Source organism: Drosophila albomicans, chromosome 2R (genome assembly GCF_009650485.2).
Source record: "Drosophila albomicans strain 15112-1751.03 chromosome 2R, ASM965048v2, whole genome shotgun sequence".
In the NCBI taxonomy this organism is placed as follows: Eukaryota; Metazoa; Arthropoda; class Insecta; order Diptera; family Drosophilidae; genus Drosophila; species Drosophila albomicans.
This window is the reverse complement of record NC_047631.2, coordinates 25,284,354-25,299,761: the sequence shown is the minus strand read 5'-3', so window position 1 is coordinate 25,299,761 and position 15,408 is coordinate 25,284,354. Positions and strand designations below refer to the sequence as shown.

The 15,408-nt window shown below is 38.1% G+C and overlaps 6 protein-coding genes across 12 annotated transcripts in view; 3 read left to right on the top strand and 3 right to left on the bottom strand.

Moving 5' to 3' along the window:
- Nucleotides 1-207: 207 nt before the first annotated feature.
- On the bottom strand, nt 208-2,906 carry LOC117575121 (transmembrane protein 26). Its single transcript, XM_034259220.2, has 8 exons — nt 2,713-2,906; nt 1,698-2,291; nt 1,591-1,637; nt 1,413-1,517; nt 1,150-1,348; nt 1,017-1,091; nt 770-958; nt 208-703 (listed from the first exon to the last, which is right to left on the bottom strand). Exons 1-8 carry the CDS (start codon nt 2,904-2,906, stop codon nt 511-513), a joined length of 1,596 nt encoding a protein of 531 aa, XP_034115111.1. The 3' UTR covers nt 208-510.
- Nucleotides 2,907-4,165: 1,259 nt separating this feature from the next.
- LOC117575154 (ribosomal RNA processing protein 36 homolog) lies at nt 4,166-5,095 on the top strand. The gene is made up of 3 exons (XM_034259258.2): nt 4,166-4,307; nt 4,366-4,903; nt 4,962-5,095. Exons 1-3 carry the CDS (start codon nt 4,242-4,244, stop codon nt 5,090-5,092), a joined length of 735 nt encoding a protein of 244 aa, XP_034115149.1. The 5' UTR covers nt 4,166-4,241; the 3' UTR covers nt 5,093-5,095.
- A 12-nt stretch (nt 5,096-5,107) lies between these two features.
- LOC117575155 (39S ribosomal protein L11, mitochondrial) lies at nt 5,108-5,933 on the bottom strand. Its single transcript, XM_034259259.2, has 3 exons — nt 5,735-5,933; nt 5,394-5,678; nt 5,108-5,334 (listed from the first exon to the last, which is right to left on the bottom strand). Exons 1-3 carry the CDS (start codon nt 5,867-5,869, stop codon nt 5,164-5,166), a joined length of 591 nt encoding a protein of 196 aa, XP_034115150.1. The 5' UTR covers nt 5,870-5,933; the 3' UTR covers nt 5,108-5,163.
- Nucleotides 5,934-6,011: 78 nt separating this feature from the next.
- Nucleotides 6,012-8,025, top strand: LOC117575153 (WD40 repeat-containing protein SMU1). The gene is made up of 5 exons (XM_034259256.2): nt 6,012-6,159; nt 6,259-6,325; nt 6,379-6,637; nt 6,696-7,774; nt 7,833-8,025. Exons 1-5 carry the CDS (start codon nt 6,134-6,136, stop codon nt 7,929-7,931), a joined length of 1,530 nt encoding a protein of 509 aa, XP_034115147.1. The 5' UTR covers nt 6,012-6,133; the 3' UTR covers nt 7,932-8,025.
- Nucleotides 8,026-8,799: 774 nt separating this feature from the next.
- Nucleotides 8,800-9,318, top strand: LOC117574622 (uncharacterized). Of its 2 annotated transcripts, none has more exons than XM_034258511.2 (2): nt 8,800-8,994; nt 9,067-9,318. In XM_034258511.2, the coding sequence occupies exons 1-2, from the start codon at nt 8,865-8,867 to the stop codon at nt 9,252-9,254; spliced, it is 318 nt and encodes a 105-aa protein (XP_034114402.1). In that variant the 5' UTR covers nt 8,800-8,864; the 3' UTR covers nt 9,255-9,318. The 2 variants fall into 2 exon arrangements, with proteins under 2 accessions (XP_034114402.1, XP_034114401.1); XM_034258510.2 differs by having other exon boundaries at nt 8,802-8,994; nt 9,052-9,314.
- A 458-nt stretch (nt 9,319-9,776) lies between these two features.
- LOC117575847 (dorsal-ventral patterning tolloid-like protein 1) overlaps nt 9,777-15,408 on the bottom strand; it is a 53,067-nt gene continuing 47,435 nt past the window's right edge. For 2 of the 6 annotated variants that reach the window (XM_052007758.1, XM_052007757.1), the window contains exons 15-18: nt 15,213-15,382; nt 14,974-15,151; nt 12,483-12,662; nt 9,777-12,300 (exon numbers count right to left, since the gene is read on the bottom strand). In XM_052007758.1, the coding sequence (XP_051863718.1) occupies nt 11,984-12,300; nt 12,483-12,662; nt 14,974-15,151; nt 15,213-15,382 (845 nt within the window). In that variant the 3' untranslated portion in view covers nt 9,777-11,983. Of the gene's footprint in view, nt 12,301-12,371; nt 12,415-12,482; nt 12,663-13,460; nt 13,881-14,966; nt 15,152-15,212; nt 15,383-15,408 lie in introns of those variants that run through there. The other 4 variants (XR_007955422.1, XM_052007759.1, XR_007955423.1 and 1 more) reach the window with 4 other exon arrangements.

Here is a 15,408-nt window from a genome sequence, read left to right as displayed (position 1 = left end):
TATTTATTATTACAAACAGCACACAGATAGCTCTGGCTCATTCACTCATACACACACACGCGCACGCTGCTCGCACACACTCCCATGCGATTAGCTGGCGAGTGTCAACAAAAGTTTTACGCTGTCGTCGCTGCAGCGTTGCTAGGCTCAAGTTTTGTGTAAAAAGCTTTTGCGAGAGCGCCAGCAACGATATCTATGAGAGGGCTGCCAACTCGTTTTGAAAATCAAGGCGCCACTTTATTACATTCAAATTTCGTTCAAGATAAACATATGAAAATATATGTTTGCTTATATCTACAAATTCTTTAGACCACTCACGGGGTCACACAAAAAACGACAACTGGTTGCCAAGGAATTTATCCTATTGACCAGCGTCTTTTAGCCAAAAATGTGTTTGACTGTCACAAAAAATGTTTCGCTAACCAAACGTTGCATTCGCAGCGGAGTCCGCAAACGAAGATGCCGTTGGTCCTTATTAACAAAAATAAACAATTGGCCACATCGGGCAGTTCACGAGGAGGATGACGAGGAGTCCGAGCTGCTGTCACTGGAACTGGAATCGCTGCTGCGACCATGTTTGCGGCGTCGCGACTTCTTCTCATCAATCACCTCATAGCTGGGCAGCGTTGAGTTGCTCGAGTCAGAGCTGCTGCTGCTCGTGCTTGTCGACTCTTCAGCAACAGCTTCGATTTTTCGTGATTTCCTAAAGAACAAATACAACAATTTATATAAGAAATGTTACACATTATGCGGACACTTGGTTACCAACTTTTTGTCAACCTTGTCGGCGTTCTTGCCGCGCTTCTGTTTCTTGGCATTTATTTCACAGTCGCTGGGAGAGCTGCTGCAGTTTCGCTTTGATTTCTTGCCCTTTTTGTTGTCCTTGCCACCCTTGGTCGAGTACAGATTCTGTGAGCTGGCAGTGGAATAACCTGTGTCCTTTTTCTTTCGCTTTTTTCTAGGGAATTTATATATATAAAAGCCTAATTTTAAATATTGCGAAGTATCTTACTAACTTGTCTTTTTTGTCCTTCTTCTTTTTGCTATAGCTGGCCTCGGTCTCAACGAAATCGCGATCTCTATCTTTGGCTCTGTGTGTAAAGTTTGTATAAATGAAAGCCTTATAAATCACATTTTTTAATTACTTACTTCTTAATCTTCTTTCTGACATCGCCGCCGCGTTCATTAGATATCATATAGATGCTGTTCTGATCAGAATCGTGAACCCGACGTCGCGACTGATACTGACGCGCCTTCTCCATGCGACTCTCTCGGCGACTCTTCCAAAACTCTGCATTTACCACATATAGGCGATATAATTGGAGTATAATAACCAAGGAGTTCTTACCTGATATGGGTAGAAAGTAAATTAAATCATTTTATAATGAAGAAATATTTCAATCGTCACTTACAAGTGAAAAAAACATTCATATAGTTGATGATTCTATACTGGAATATAATCAGCAGTCGAAAGGTAAGAAAAGGTGCATCCTGTAGTATAACGTTAAGGACGATTCCTGTAGGAAAATGAGATTAGTTTTCATACATTTTAATTTATATTTTAAGCTTCTTTAGCTAGTAATACTTTACCCCACACATCGATGCCGCAACAGCAATTCTGGCAGCAATCCGTGTGTCTGAAAAAGAGGAAAATCATATAAATAATGTGCCTCAATCCCAAAGATTTCCCAACTTACTCCTCCTTATGGTGAGAGCCACTGCCTCGTGGTCGCCTGCCCCTTGTGGCAGACAGCACAATTGTGAATTGCATCAGACTCCACGACCAAATGCCCAGAGTGAGGAAGACCAGGAAATCAATGCGTGCAATCGAATCATCTTTGTAGGAGTCAAAGAACTCGATTATATCCGCAGCTGTGCCAATGTAGACCAACAACAATTGGCTGAGCTGATCCCGTGTCAAGTCGCCTTTGGGCAGCAGCCAACGGCCCACGATCAGGATAAGCATAAGGAACTGTTCGATGAGTGTAATCCATGTATCGGGATTGATGACGGGCAATGTGATGCCGGCATCATCGAGCAGATCAGCCACCGGAGCCATGGCGCTGCTGTTGATGGCGTTGATGCCGCCAACGCCGACGCCGGCAACGTTGCTGCTGCTGGAGCTGCTGCCGATGATGGTGGTGATGGCATTGCTGCTATCGTTGGTGGCATTGCTGACATTGATAAGGGGCAAGGAACTATTTGCCAGACGTCGCTCAATCTTGTCCAGTTCGAGCAGCCAAATGGCCGGCACAATGCTGCTGAGGTAAAGAAAGACTGAGGGGCAAAACCTGCAAAATTTTGAAGACAGGGAAAGAGGGGTTAGAGGTAAGCTGTAGGGGTGGCATAAACGCGAATGGCCAAAATAAACAACAAGTCAAAGTGATGCGCCCCGCGACAAAAGGTAAACAACCAGTGAAAGACACAGACTAGCCAGCAAAAAGCGAAATTCCATTAAAGTTTTTACTACAACTGCGAAGCGTATGTGTCTGTGTGTGTGTGCATGGAGGAGTGGTCTTTGTGGTTGTGGAAGTGTCTTGGGGTGGTTAGACGTTACGTTACGGACACGGGCATACACATTAAACACATGATTTCACTTTTAATTGAAAATCAAAACTCGAACATGACGTCAGCATCAGCGGACTTTTGTTTACATTGCCTTTAAGCCAAGTACCCGGATTTCGGGATTAGACAGGATATAACGCAACTTACCAGCGCCATTCCTGTGTCTTCTTAATCATTATGGTGAAGATGCCCTCGAGCAGCAGCAGCAGCAATGGTCCACATAGTGTCCAATAGATGATATCCTTCTTGAATGTGGTCACCTGCCAAATGGCCAGCAAACTGTGAGCACCGAAGATGAGGCGCGTTAGAATCGCCTTAATCGTTGATATTATCTTCGCCATGATCACATCATATCATCATAATGGCTAAAAGAAACTAAACTACACTCCTCCACCACCAAAACTGCAATGAATGAAAGCCGTTGGGAAGCAACCGCTTTCAGTTTCTAAATCGAACCGCACGCAGCGAAGTGCCAAACGCAACTAAATTGACTGACAGCAAAAATCGTAGGCCAAATGCTTTCATTAGATGTTTAAACGCTTTCTAAGAAATTAAGGACAACGCAGCGAAATAGCGGGATACATAAACGCGAGTAATTGGTGAATGAACGTGGGGCGCTTGTCTCTACTCGCTTTGCTCCGTCTCGTCTCGCGATGAAACCAAATACTCCTGCGTGAAAAAACACTAAAATCGCGAACACACACTAAGAACTGAAAGCACAACTTACTACTGAACTGATAAGCGAGATTATACTAGGTTGTGCCCTCAAAGAACTCTTTTCAAATATAAAAACAAATAGCTGAGTTCAGCTTTATAGTATTTGATCTCGCCAAAAATATATATTAATAAATATAATCTAATATATAAAGAAATGTTGATTGTATCACAACAACGTTTACGAGTCATCAACATAAATATTTTGAAATTAAATACAAGAGAAGATAGGAAAATTAAACACATTTCTTAAAGGCATTCTGAAAGCTTCTTATATAGTTCTATAGTTCAGTTCAACGATCCCTTTGGGCGCTCCTCAGCTGAGATACGGTCCTGTCAGTGACTTTTCAAATCAAATTGTACACACGCGTGCCAGCACATCCCCCGATACATAGTATTCTTGGAAGTCACACGACCGTTAAATGCTTTAGCTCTTGCTGTCTTTAAGCTGGACGATGACTGAACCAACCCACCTACGCTGAGCCACAAATGCAATGCAAACAAATCGCTATGAGAGAGACACAGGCGGTGGCCATCAACACCGTGACCGTGTGTACACTAAAAAGGTAAGTTATAGTTACCATTAACCTCCCACTAGCAATACATTGACGTTTGTGTTTCGAGTTAGGTCAATGTTTTTCTTCATATGAGGGCAATGAGAGGTCAACATGCGACCAACTGTTGAAAGTTTATTGTTTCTTTTGGTGATTAACCCCTTTTCAAATTCCTTAAATTGGTTTTGAATTCAAAAGTGAGCGCCAAACAATATTGAAACTTGAGCAGAGTTGCCAGACAGTCGCATTTAGAAAATATGCAAGATGATTGTGTGTTGCCACTTTCTAGAAGTCTGTTTATCGACAAGCACTCTATCACATTATATCGTTTATCGAACCCAAACAGAATCAAAACAAAACACGTGAAAATTAAATAAAGCTAAGATTTATTTGAATTTTCTGATAATAATGTCGTCCTCAAGTGATTCTTCTGATGTATCTGAACACGAAGCAAGCGGAGATGAAGAGACACAGGTAAAACAACTGCGGCAACGTTAAGACGAAAGATAATTTCAGCAATTTATTTTTGCAGAGTGCAATTCGCGAGGATCTCAAGGGAATGACTCTCGAGGAGATTATGCAGCTGAAGGAGGAGCTGGGCGCTAAAGTATACAAGGAGGCAGTGCTAGGCAGCAAGAGCGTTACGAGAAAGCAGCCGAAAGCAAAGAGTGAACTTAAGCGACTAAATAAAAATCGACCTCGCGAAATAAGTGCAAAGCGTCAGGTGCCATTTTTGGGCGCCGAGCAGCGAGTGGAGCGTAAAAACAAGGAGACGGAGTTGCGTGATCCAAGATTTGATGAAAGATCTGGCAACTATAACGTTGATACATTTAAGAAAAACTACAAATTCGTAACAAATATTCGGCACAATGAAGTCAATAAGCTAAAGAATCAATTGGACAATGTGGAAGGCGAAGAGAAGCAGAAGATCAAGCACACGATGCAAAGACTGATCAACAAGAATGTAGAGGATAAAAAGTGGCATGCGAAGCAAGCACAATTGGAGAAGGAACGCAAAGCTATACAAAAAGCACACGCCGAGGGACGACAGCCACACTATGTCACTAAAAGTATAGTTGTAGTCTAATTCTTATAAACATTTGTTAAAAATCATTTAATCCATTTCAGAGGAGCGACGTGCCAAGGAACTGGTGGCACAATTTGAGCATCTCAAGAAGACGGGCAAGCTGAATAAACATTTGGAGAAACGCAGGAAAAAGAACGCTGCCAAGGATCGCAAGCGCATTAGCATAGAATAAACACTTAGCTCGATGTCTTCTTAGTTATAAATGTATATTAACAATTAAAAAAGGTTTCCACATTGAAAGATTTAACCGGTACGCAACATCTTGGCTTCACGCTTCTCTAGCAGTTCACGGCGCTGCTCCTCGACAATCACCTTGCGCTCCTCCAGAAACTGAGCGTATTCCGCGGCATCTAGATCACGTACCACTTTAATGCCACAAGTGCGTGCAATTCCAATGAGCATTTCACACATTTGCTAAAACAAAAAAAAAGTTTTGAAACCAAAATAGAAATTGAATATTTGGGTAGACTCACCTGCATTGTAAGCAAGGCATTTGGCGGATCTTGTATCTTAATCGCTGCAATTTCGTACAAATGCTTTAGCGTTATCTTGCCAGCAACTTCACGACCAGGTGTCATCGTTCCACGCTGAATTCCCGCTGCCTGCTTTAAGAAAAACGTTGCCGGCGGATGATGGATGGCGAGATCATAGCTGCGATCGCTGTTCATGGAAATGCGGCAGGGCAACGGTACACCTTCCTTCATTTCCGCAGTCTTCGTATTGAAGTCCTTGCAAAAGGCAGCAATATTAATCGCACGCTGCAATAGAAAGAAATTTTATTAAGAAAATCTCAGCGCAATGTGATTTTGCTCACCTGGCCCAGCATGGGTCCCAGTGGTGGACCTGCTGCTGCCATGCCGGCGGGTATATTTGTCTTTAGTTTGGTTGTATGCGTAACGCGTTCCACATTCTTTTTCAGCGATTTTAGTTTACCGGCTGCTTTTGACATTTTTATTCAATTAATTCTGTTTGGAATTTTGGTTTAGTTGTTATGCAAAGACAGTGTGTGGCGGCTATGAAGAAGAAGAATACTAAACAGCTGTTGCTGGATGTTTTCATTATTTTGTGTTATCGATATATCGATATGGAAGAAAATATCGGAATATTTTTCCAGCTGCAGAAGACGCGTTTTGTGAAGAAAACAATAAATAAATTAGAAAATTTGTTTAATTAATAATTATTAAAGACAATTAATAGTGCATATTAGCGCAACATGTCTATTGAAATCGAATCTGCCGAGTAAGTATTCTATGGGTCACAGTTTTCCATGCTTAAATAGATTTTAATACATGTGTTTTCCCCGGCTCGTTTATTAATAAACATTGATTTTTGTTGCAGCGTTATTCGGTTAATCCAACAATATCTGAAGGAGTCCAATCTGCTAAAGACGCTACAAACTTTACAGGTAAGCTGAAAGATATCAGTGCAAGTATAAAAATAAAGCAAACTCATTTGCAGGAGGAAACTGGCGTCTCACTCAATACAGTGGACAGCGTTGATGGCTTCGTTCAGGACATTTCGAATGGACACTGGGACACAGTGCTTAAAGTAACACAATCGCTTAAGCTACCAGATAAGAAACTACTCAATTTGTATGAACAAATCGTACTGGAACTAATAGAGCTACGTGAATTGGGCGCTGCACGTTCTCTGCTTCGTCAAACGGATCCCATGAGCATGTTAAAACAACACGAACCAGAGCGTTACATACACTTGGGTGAGTACGACGATGTACTAACAATATATAATAGTACTAAATCAATTTATTTGCGTAGAAAACATGTTGCAACGTGCGTATTTCGATCCACGCGAGGCATATGCGGAAGGCAGCAGCAAAGAGAAGCGTCGCACAGCCATTGCCCAGGAGCTGAGTGGTGAAGTGCATGTGGTACCGTCGTCTAGGCTGCTCGCATTGCTTGGTCAGGCACTCAAATGGCAGCAACATCAAGGTTTGCTGCCACCCGGCACCACCATCGATTTGTTCCGAGGCAAAGCAGCCATGAAGGATCAAGAGGAGGAAATGTATCCAACGCAACTATTCCGGCAGATCAAATTCGGCGAAAAGTCGCACGTAGAGTGCGCACAGTTCTCACCAGATGGACAGTATCTGATCACAGGCAGTGTGGATGGCTTTTTGGAAGTTTGGAATTTTACCACAGGCAAAGTGCGTAAGGATTTGAAGTACCAGGCTCAGGATCAATTTATGATGATGGAACAGGCTGTGCTCGCATTGAATTTCTCACGCGACTCTGAAATGGTGGCATCAGGTGCACAAGATGGTCAAATCAAAGTCTGGCGGATCATCACTGGTCAATGTCTGCGCAAGTTTGAAAAGGCACACACCAAAGGCATCACCTGTCTTCAGTTCTCCCGTGACAACAGCCAAGTGCTAAGCGCATCATTTGATTACACAGTACGATTACATGGCCTCAAATCGGGCAAAATGCTGAAGGAGTTTAAGGGACACACATCTTTTGTTAACGAGACTACTTTTACACCGGATGGACACAGTATTCTGAGCGCATCTTCAGACGGCACCGTCAAAGTCTGGTCGTTGAAGACCACAGAATGCGTGGCTACCTATAAACCGCTGGGCAACGAATTAGCCGTTAACACAGTCTTAATATTACCCAAGAATCCCGAACACTTTATTGTCTGCAACAGATCGAACACAGTTGTCATCATGAACATGCAGGGACAGATTGTGCGATCGTTCTCATCGGGTAAGCGCGAAGGAGGCGCATTTATCTCAGCCACACTTTCGCCCAGAGGAGAATTCATTTACTGTGCTGGCGAAGATCAGGTGCTCTATTGCTTCTCGGTCTCATCCGGCAAACTGGAGCGTACTTTAAATGTAAATTTTATTTTATATCCCATTTTGTTTGGTTTTTCAAATTTCCTTTCGTTTTCAGGTTCACGAAAAGGACGTCATTGGTTTGACACATCATCCACATCAAAATCTTCTGGCCAGCTACAGCGAAGATGGTCTGCTCAAACTATGGAAGCCATAGATTATGTTAGATTTTATCAATTACCTGCATACTAAGTTATATTTAGTAGTTCTGACTTTTTACCTATCAATAAATATAATTTTAACACCCCGAACTCTTCCGGCGTTGTCGTATTTATATCTAACACTAAATATGTGCAATTTGAATTTGAATAAAACAGCTAAAATATTCAAATCTAACGCCAGCACAAAACAAAGCAATAAAACTTATCGGTGGAATTCTTAAACACGCATTTCCAATGCATTGACAGCAGAACATTTACTGTCTGCTGATTTCTGTTCGCCTGGTATCTCAGTTGCCGTATCAGCTGTTTTCAACTGAGCCGAGCGAAGTGCAACTGCAAACACGCACACTATCACAAAGGCAAACACACTCTATCGCATACGCACAAACACAGTCTAGTGTTCACACACACATACGCCAGCGTAAAAGAAGATGGCTGCAAGCAGAGCTAAACACCGAAAACCAGTCGAATCACCAGCTGAACTACCAGGCGAACAGAATTAGCAGCAAGCAGTTAACTTCATGTGAGCACTTTAGAACTTTAGATCATTGTTCTAAAATAATTTAGACATTTTAGATCATTAGATCTTAGTCGATTGTGCCGGTAAAATTTGAATATTTCCATTAGAAGTTATTGATGCATTTGCATTCACATTAGGTAAAACTGATCATTCTCACTGCTTTTACTGTTTGGATTGTGCGTTATTCAGCCTGAGGTTGCTTTGGATTTTCACATGCCCTGCATCAATATGGTCAATCATGTATCTATCAAACAAATTGACTTTAATTAAGAATTATGCAAAACCATGTTGAGAGAGCGTCTGCTCTAATCCGCAGTCGACGTTTCAATTGGTGTCCACGTCTGAATTAGTCAAGCAGCTCAACTCAAGCCATTCAGTTGTATCTTGTTTTCCATCTCTCGGTGTCAACATGAAAAGCGATGAAATAATCGAGAAAATACGCAATAAACTAAAGGATTCGGATCCAAGCAAACGTACTGTAGTGAATACGTTTCAGTTTAATTTTACGGATACCGAGGGACAACTTATCAAGAGCATGGGTGAGTTTATACCATTAGGATACATTTTTGAGTACCCTGCTGATCTTACGCCTACAGTCTTCGATTTCAAAGCTCTGGACATCTATGAGGGTAAAGCCCCCGATGCCGATGGAAGTGTTACTATAGCTGATGAAGATTTTTATTTGGTCGGCACCAAACAGACGACTTTCGATAAGATATTGGAACAGGAGAAGGCCAAGGTTGACGGCGACACTGACGCCATCAATAAGATGTTGGAGAAATTTCGTTTGGCTTCGTAACAGCTTAAATCATATAACATCTTTCTACTTTGTCAATGCTATTGTAATCGTATAATAAAATATCTTCAGTATAAAGAGAAAAAGGGTGTACACAAATCCACGATATTGCAATTTGGTTTAGTATTCATTTATTTAATTACCTTTATTTATATTTAATGTTAACATGGAATTGTTTTTGTAGGTGTTTTTGTTCAATTTTTAAAATTTTGCCTTTTAGTCAACTATCTTTTTTTTGCTAAAGCGCCACGTTCTATGCCAATGCATGCGCTCGGTTTTTGGATTTTTGGTTTTGGTTTCATTTTGGTTTTAGGCTTTACATATTGTTTAGCATAACTTTTGTTTGTTTTGTTTGCTTTGCTTATTTATTAGATTTAATTGTAAATTTAACACTTGCTTGTTTAAATTAACGTTGTGTTTTTAGTAAACGCTTAGAACATTTTATGGGGAATTGTTTCCGTGTGTTTCTTGAACATTGTTTTTTATTTTATTTAATTTTTGTTTGTTTAGTAAATAGTTTTTTGATTTTTTTTTGGTTTTGGTTTTTAGTTTACTTTTCATTTTTATTGCTAGAACACAAATTCAATTTTTTTTTAATTAACTAATTTAATTGGGTTCACTTTAATGTCATACAACAACAAAATTTATACACTTAAACTAAATATGCATTTCATTTGTATTTTTTTGCAAATATTTAAAAATAATTTGTTTTTGTTTTTTTATTTCTTATGAATTAGTTGATCTTTATGCATTTTGCAACAATTTAACAACGTTTTACTTGTTCAATGTATTTGATTTTATTTATATGTTATATTTTATTAAACACCTACATACTTGTTTTTTTTTTTTGTTATTATTAATGATTTTTCTTTACGTTAAACTTGTTTTTAATTTTCCTCATTATTTAAGCATTTTTCTTAATGTTTTTGTTTTTATATTTTAATTTAATATTTTTATGCAAAACGTACGAGCGCTATGAAACCAATAATTTTATTTTATTTTTTCTTTTTGTTTTGTCAAATTTCTCTGCTTGTATTATTGTTATTAGAAATAACTAAAACTTAACATGAAATAATGGATAATAGTTAACATAATTACATTTTCTTAGAATATAGTGTGGTAAATAGTAACGGAATACATGAACTTAATTTAAACAAAATGGAAGAGAAATAATACAACTAATTGATTCTCTTAACTTGGCACAAATGTTTTATGTTTTTTATTTTCTAATCAGTATTAATTTTTGGATTTTAATTTACTGTAAAAGTTTTTATTATCGTTCTCTTTAGCGTGTACATTTTTATAAATATTTGTTGTATCTTAATGTAGCTGCAACATTCGCTCATTAAATGTCTATAAAAATGTGCTTAAATAGACAAAAATCTTTTGAATTTATTTTGGAAATTAGCAGCTCCCGTCGAATGGCGCTACTAGATTTTAGTTATTTGTATGAATTAATTTATTTATTCGTTTTTATTTATACAGATCTCTCGATTTAAGAATTTTGCGTTTAACTTTTGCTGGAAGATACAGGTTTGATAGTCACTAATTCTTCATTTTATTTATGCATTATTTTTTGTTTGTAATGTATTTGTTGATTTTTTCTCTTTTGTTTTCGTTTCTTATTTCTTTTAGTTAAAAACTTCAATTTATAAACTTGCTTTAACTTCAGTTATTGCTATGTGTGTGTATGGTGTGTATGTATGTATGTGTTTGTGTCTTGCTTATTGTAAAAAAATGTGTAAATAAAAGTTTATTTGCGGCTGTTAAGGTTTTTTATAGGTATAGTAATATAGGTATTTATTTATGTTATTGTTTTATGCCCATTATTATAAGCAAATTGTTCATATTTTTTGCTCGTTTGCAATTTGAATTTATTTGTGAATGTTTTTGGTATTGTTGTATAATTAATTCAATTTATGCTTCACCTAAATATTACTCGTATCAAATATAAAAATCAACAACTTTTTGCGGTCACCTGTGGCTAAGAAAATGCTGACACATAATCGCCGCTTGGTTTTTCATCATCTTCATCTTCATCTTCGTCTTCGTCTTTGTCATCATCTACGTCTGTCTGTCTTCATCGATCCGTCTCCTCTCATCAAGCCTTGTGGTTTATCTTCTTTTCATTTATTTATTTTATTTTTTACCTTTATCTGTCATACGTAGTCGCTATGTGTATAATATAGTTATGTATGCATGTATGTATATTTAAATGTAATTATTATTTGTTGCCTGTCGTCATTGTTGTTATCGTTTAATCGATTCATCATTTCATCGTTTATCGCTACTACAATGTTTATCGCCCTACTGTACTTATTTTTTGTTGTTTATTACGTTTACGTTTTGCGCCTTGTCTATAGCTTATTAAATTTATATCTTAATCAATTCGCACTTTTGCATAATTTTTCGTCTTTTAGGTATTGTTAACTTTTGAATTTATCTTCTTGTTCATCATCATCCTCCACTTCAACTTCAACTTCAACTTCATTCTCATCATCATCTTTATCTTCATTTTCCACTACTCTGCTTACTTTTGTGATTTGCTGTGCTGATTGTAGTTTTGTAAACATTGAACTACTCCAACCAGTTAGCTGCACACAGTTTTTGCAGTTCGCACTTTGCATTTATGCATTTAAGTGTCCCCTTTGGGCAAGGACACGGCTTAACCTAAAGCGCTCTACAACAGAAACTAACGATAAAAATGCTTAAAAACCGAAACAAAAACATAGTTAAACATTTGCCATTTGGTTTACATGATCGATATTATCCTCGTCGAAATGCACATCGTTTATAAATATATCCGCAGCCAGTTGATCCTCCTCATCCAGCTCGAGGTCGTCGTCATCATCGTCGTCATCCTCATCGTTGGACATTAGACCATGCACCATATCCACACCGGCTATACAAATGTGAGGTGGCGGTGGCACGCTGGTGGGTGGAAGAGGGGCAGGCGGAATGATCAAGGTGCCACTATTGATGCCGTGCAGGCTTCCGGCAATGCTCGCTCCACCGCTCTGCAAATGCCGCCGACTAGAGCTAAGACCAGCTGTGATAAAGATGATGTAGAAAGAATTATAAAGTTATTCAAAATACATTATAATATAAAACCAAAATTACCTCAACAAAAAACAAAGGCACAAAAAATCAACTTAAAGAAAACCTAAAGCAAAAAATAATGTAACTCAAAAATGATAATCAGCCACAACTCTTGTTCCTCCCCTCGCTTACCTGTAGCACTCGTCTGCGAATCGTAATGCGCATTCCGATGTAAACCCAATTGACGGACATGATTTCTACGTTTTCTTCTGGAGTGACAGAGTGTGCATAGGAGACAGATTAGGGACAAGACGACGACTAGTGTTATTATAATTAGGACGTCGTGATCCTCCTCTGCCGCTTCCGTGATACCTATTAGCAGGAATTAAGACACAAATAAGCCAAAGAATAATAGAGATATGTTTATATATATTGAATAGTACACGAGATTATATTTTAATGCATTGCTATATATATAAATAATGCGAATAGATATCGAGATCATATAGGCTGCTAAATAAATGCGCTGCTCTGATAAATGTTACGTGGTGTAAATGAATCACTACCTGAGATTTTAATGTAGTTGAGAAGTATTCCGAAATCCAAGTTGAAGTTTTTGAGATTATCGTAATGTTAAAATTTTGGATTTCGGAATATTTCTTTTTGAGACTTGTGTTCTTGTTGCTGTTCTGTTTTGTTGTTGCAGTGGTTTGGTATACAGCTTTAAGTTTTTTATTTATCACATTAAGAGTTGGTGTTTAAAATAAGTTAAGTTCAGAATGCAGCTCAGTTTGGCGGAAAAACAGTTTTTGGGGGGTGCAAAACAGAAAGAAGCCAGAAATAAAAAGTAATTAAACAAAAAGTATAATCAATAACTATTAGATCGACATGCCTTCAAATGATTGCTACGAATGCTAAAGAAAACTTAAATATATTTGCAACTGAAGATTAATTAATTACACTTAGGGACACTAGCTTCGACAATAGTTGTTTCTGAACGATGCTTAGTTTAAAATTGTGGAGGTTGAAGTCTATTTGTTGGTTGAGAGTGGTGCTGTGCATGTCATGATTGTGGTCTGTGGGCGTGGCTATGGCTTTGGTTGTGGGCGTGGCGTGGGCGTGGACGTGGAAGTGTGCAGCGATTTTGAGACAAGTTTATGCAGGACTCACGTGTTAGATGTGACCAAAAGTATTTATTATGTATTTCTTATTCTTAATAGATTAGCATTTTACTTGGCGTGTAAGTTTTTTTTTGTTATGGTTAGAAAAATGATTAAAAATCGGTTTTGCTGTGAGCATGTTTTCTTCTTTGTTTTCGTTTTCATTTTCTTTTTATCTTATTCTTGTATGTGTTTCTTCTTATCGCTTTATTGTTAATAGTTTTCATCACTTTTGATTCTCGTGGCAATTCCTTATGATTTAGCAATCCAATTTGTAATTTTGTATTCTTAACGTTTTGATTAATTTCGTTTCTCATTATGTTTGTATTTGTTTTGATTTGATTTTAATTGTACGTATTCAAGACTAATGACATTATTGCTAAAACAAATATTTGCAGAAATGTGGGCAAATGCGTTACGTTTGCATCACCTGTGTCATTGTCACGGATTTGTCACGGATGTTAACGTATTTTATTTCAATGATTTAAGGAGGTTGTTAAGTTGTTTATAGTTTATTTTTTTTAGTGGAAAATCACATCGAGAATGTACAAAAGAAATACAAAGAACAGAGAACACAGTGAGAAATATACAGAGAAAGAGAGAGAGAGGAGAAGAGAGAGAGAGAGAAATAGAAGAAGAATAAGACAAGTGAGAAAGAGAGATATTGTTGTTGTTGTTGTGGTGTGGGCTGTGGCTGTTGATAAGTTCGAGTTGTATTTCTGAGATAGAGATCGCTTTAGTTTATCTTTTTATTTGGTTGTAGTAGTCTGGAATTGTACGAGATGCCATTCGATACTGCGACTAGGAACAACATAACGTGTAGGTAGTAGTTATATAATACATAGAGTATACTTATAAGTAATAACAATAATAATATAACAAGAATTATGCATAGCTTCGGGTTGACTGAATGGGTGAGCGCAGGTTAAAGATCTTATCTAAAGAGTATTAACAAAATTCTGGCTATGAAAATGAACCAAAAACCACAAACAAAACGTAGACAACAGAGAGAATATATATAATATATATAGAGAGAGAGCTGATTTAATTTTGGTGCTTTGAGTTGAGTTGAGAGTTGATTTAATTGTTATTTTAGGTATTAGTATTAGTATAAGTATTAGTTAATATGGTTAGTTGGCACATTTAATTGATATAGTTTTATTTTTAGCAAGTGTTTCGTCGGGTTCAAGTTATCGTGGTTGTTTATAAAACAAATGAAAAGCGTAATTAAATAATATGATTGATTAAGATTGCATAGACATTGATAGAATCGATATGCAATCCAGCTTAAAATCGAAATGAAAATGATGTCAAAAGAGCGAGAGAGAGAGAAATAGAAAAGTAACAAAGAAAACTCATTGGACACTCAGTGGAGACGCACTGAAAAAACCCAAAAAGAAATCAATGGTAAAACGAATATAAATATAATAAGGTAAGTAAGGTACATAAATAAGTAAGTAATAATAAAAAGTATAGATCGAAATAAAAATTGAACTGAACCGTTCGACTCACTCACGACTCACAATGCAATTCGTCACTATCATCGCCGGGCCCACAGTTCTTGACGCCATCGCAGCGCAGCTTGTCCGATATGCAATATCCTGCCGCGCACTGAAAGTGATACGTGGACTCGCAGAGCAGCCCAATGGATGGTGGACCCGGCCCCGAATCCTGTATTTCAGTCCATACAATGCGGAAGCCCTAAGCACCATATTAATATTAGAATCTGAATAATAAATATAATAATGTGAAGTGCACTCACCTGTGCTCCAACGGTCTTGTCGCTGGTGGTGAAACTGATGCGTGCCGTTTGGCCTGTGGATATATAATGCCACTGCTCGACGGGGGGCTTTTCGCCGCACAACTCCACTGGCGGCTGATCTGAATCCACATTCACCCACAGGCGCAGCACAGCCGCCGGACAGCCTCGACCTAGCAAATGGAATTGGAGATTAAAA

Bases quoted from the DNA above. Each gene is read 5' to 3' on its own strand.
- LOC117574622 (XM_034258510.2), top strand. From the start codon at position 8,865: ATGAAAAGCGATGAAATAATCGAGAAAATACGCAATAAACTAAAGGAT. The intron at 8,995-9,051 runs GTGAGTTTATAC...TTACGCCTACAG, and splicing joins ACAACTTATCAAGAGCATGG to TCTTCGATTTCAAAGCTCTG.
- LOC117575121 (XM_034259220.2), bottom strand. From the start codon at position 2,906: ATGGCGAAGATAATATCAACGATTAAGGCGATTCTAACGCGCCTCATC. The intron at 2,292-2,712 runs GTAAGTTGCGTT...AAAATTTTGCAG, and splicing joins AAGACACAGGAATGGCGCTG to GTTTTGCCCCTCAGTCTTTC. The intron at 959-1,016 runs GTTAGTAAGATA...TAAATTCCCTAG, and splicing joins AAGAAGGACAAAAAAGACAA to AAAAAAGCGAAAGAAAAAGG.
- LOC117575154 (XM_034259258.2), top strand. From the start codon at position 4,242: ATGTCGTCCTCAAGTGATTCTTCTGATGTATCTGAACACGAAGCAAGC. The intron at 4,308-4,365 runs GTAAAACAACTG...TTATTTTTGCAG, and splicing joins GCGGAGATGAAGAGACACAG to AGTGCAATTCGCGAGGATCT. The intron at 4,904-4,961 runs GTATAGTTGTAG...AATCCATTTCAG, and splicing joins GCCACACTATGTCACTAAAA to AGGAGCGACGTGCCAAGGAA.
- LOC117575155 (XM_034259259.2), bottom strand. From the start codon at position 5,869: ATGTCAAAAGCAGCCGGTAAACTAAAATCGCTGAAAAAGAATGTGGAA. The intron at 5,679-5,734 runs GTGAGCAAAATC...TTTCTATTGCAG, and splicing joins TGGGACCCATGCTGGGCCAG to CGTGCGATTAATATTGCTGC. The intron at 5,335-5,393 runs GTGAGTCTACCC...TTTTTGTTTTAG, and splicing joins ATGCCTTGCTTACAATGCAG to CAAATGTGTGAAATGCTCAT.
- LOC117575153 (XM_034259256.2), top strand. From the start codon at position 6,134: ATGTCTATTGAAATCGAATCTGCCGA. The intron at 6,160-6,258 runs GTAAGTATTCTA...TTTTTGTTGCAG, and splicing joins ATTGAAATCGAATCTGCCGA to CGTTATTCGGTTAATCCAAC. The intron at 6,638-6,695 runs GTGAGTACGACG...TTATTTGCGTAG, and splicing joins AGAGCGTTACATACACTTGG to AAAACATGTTGCAACGTGCG.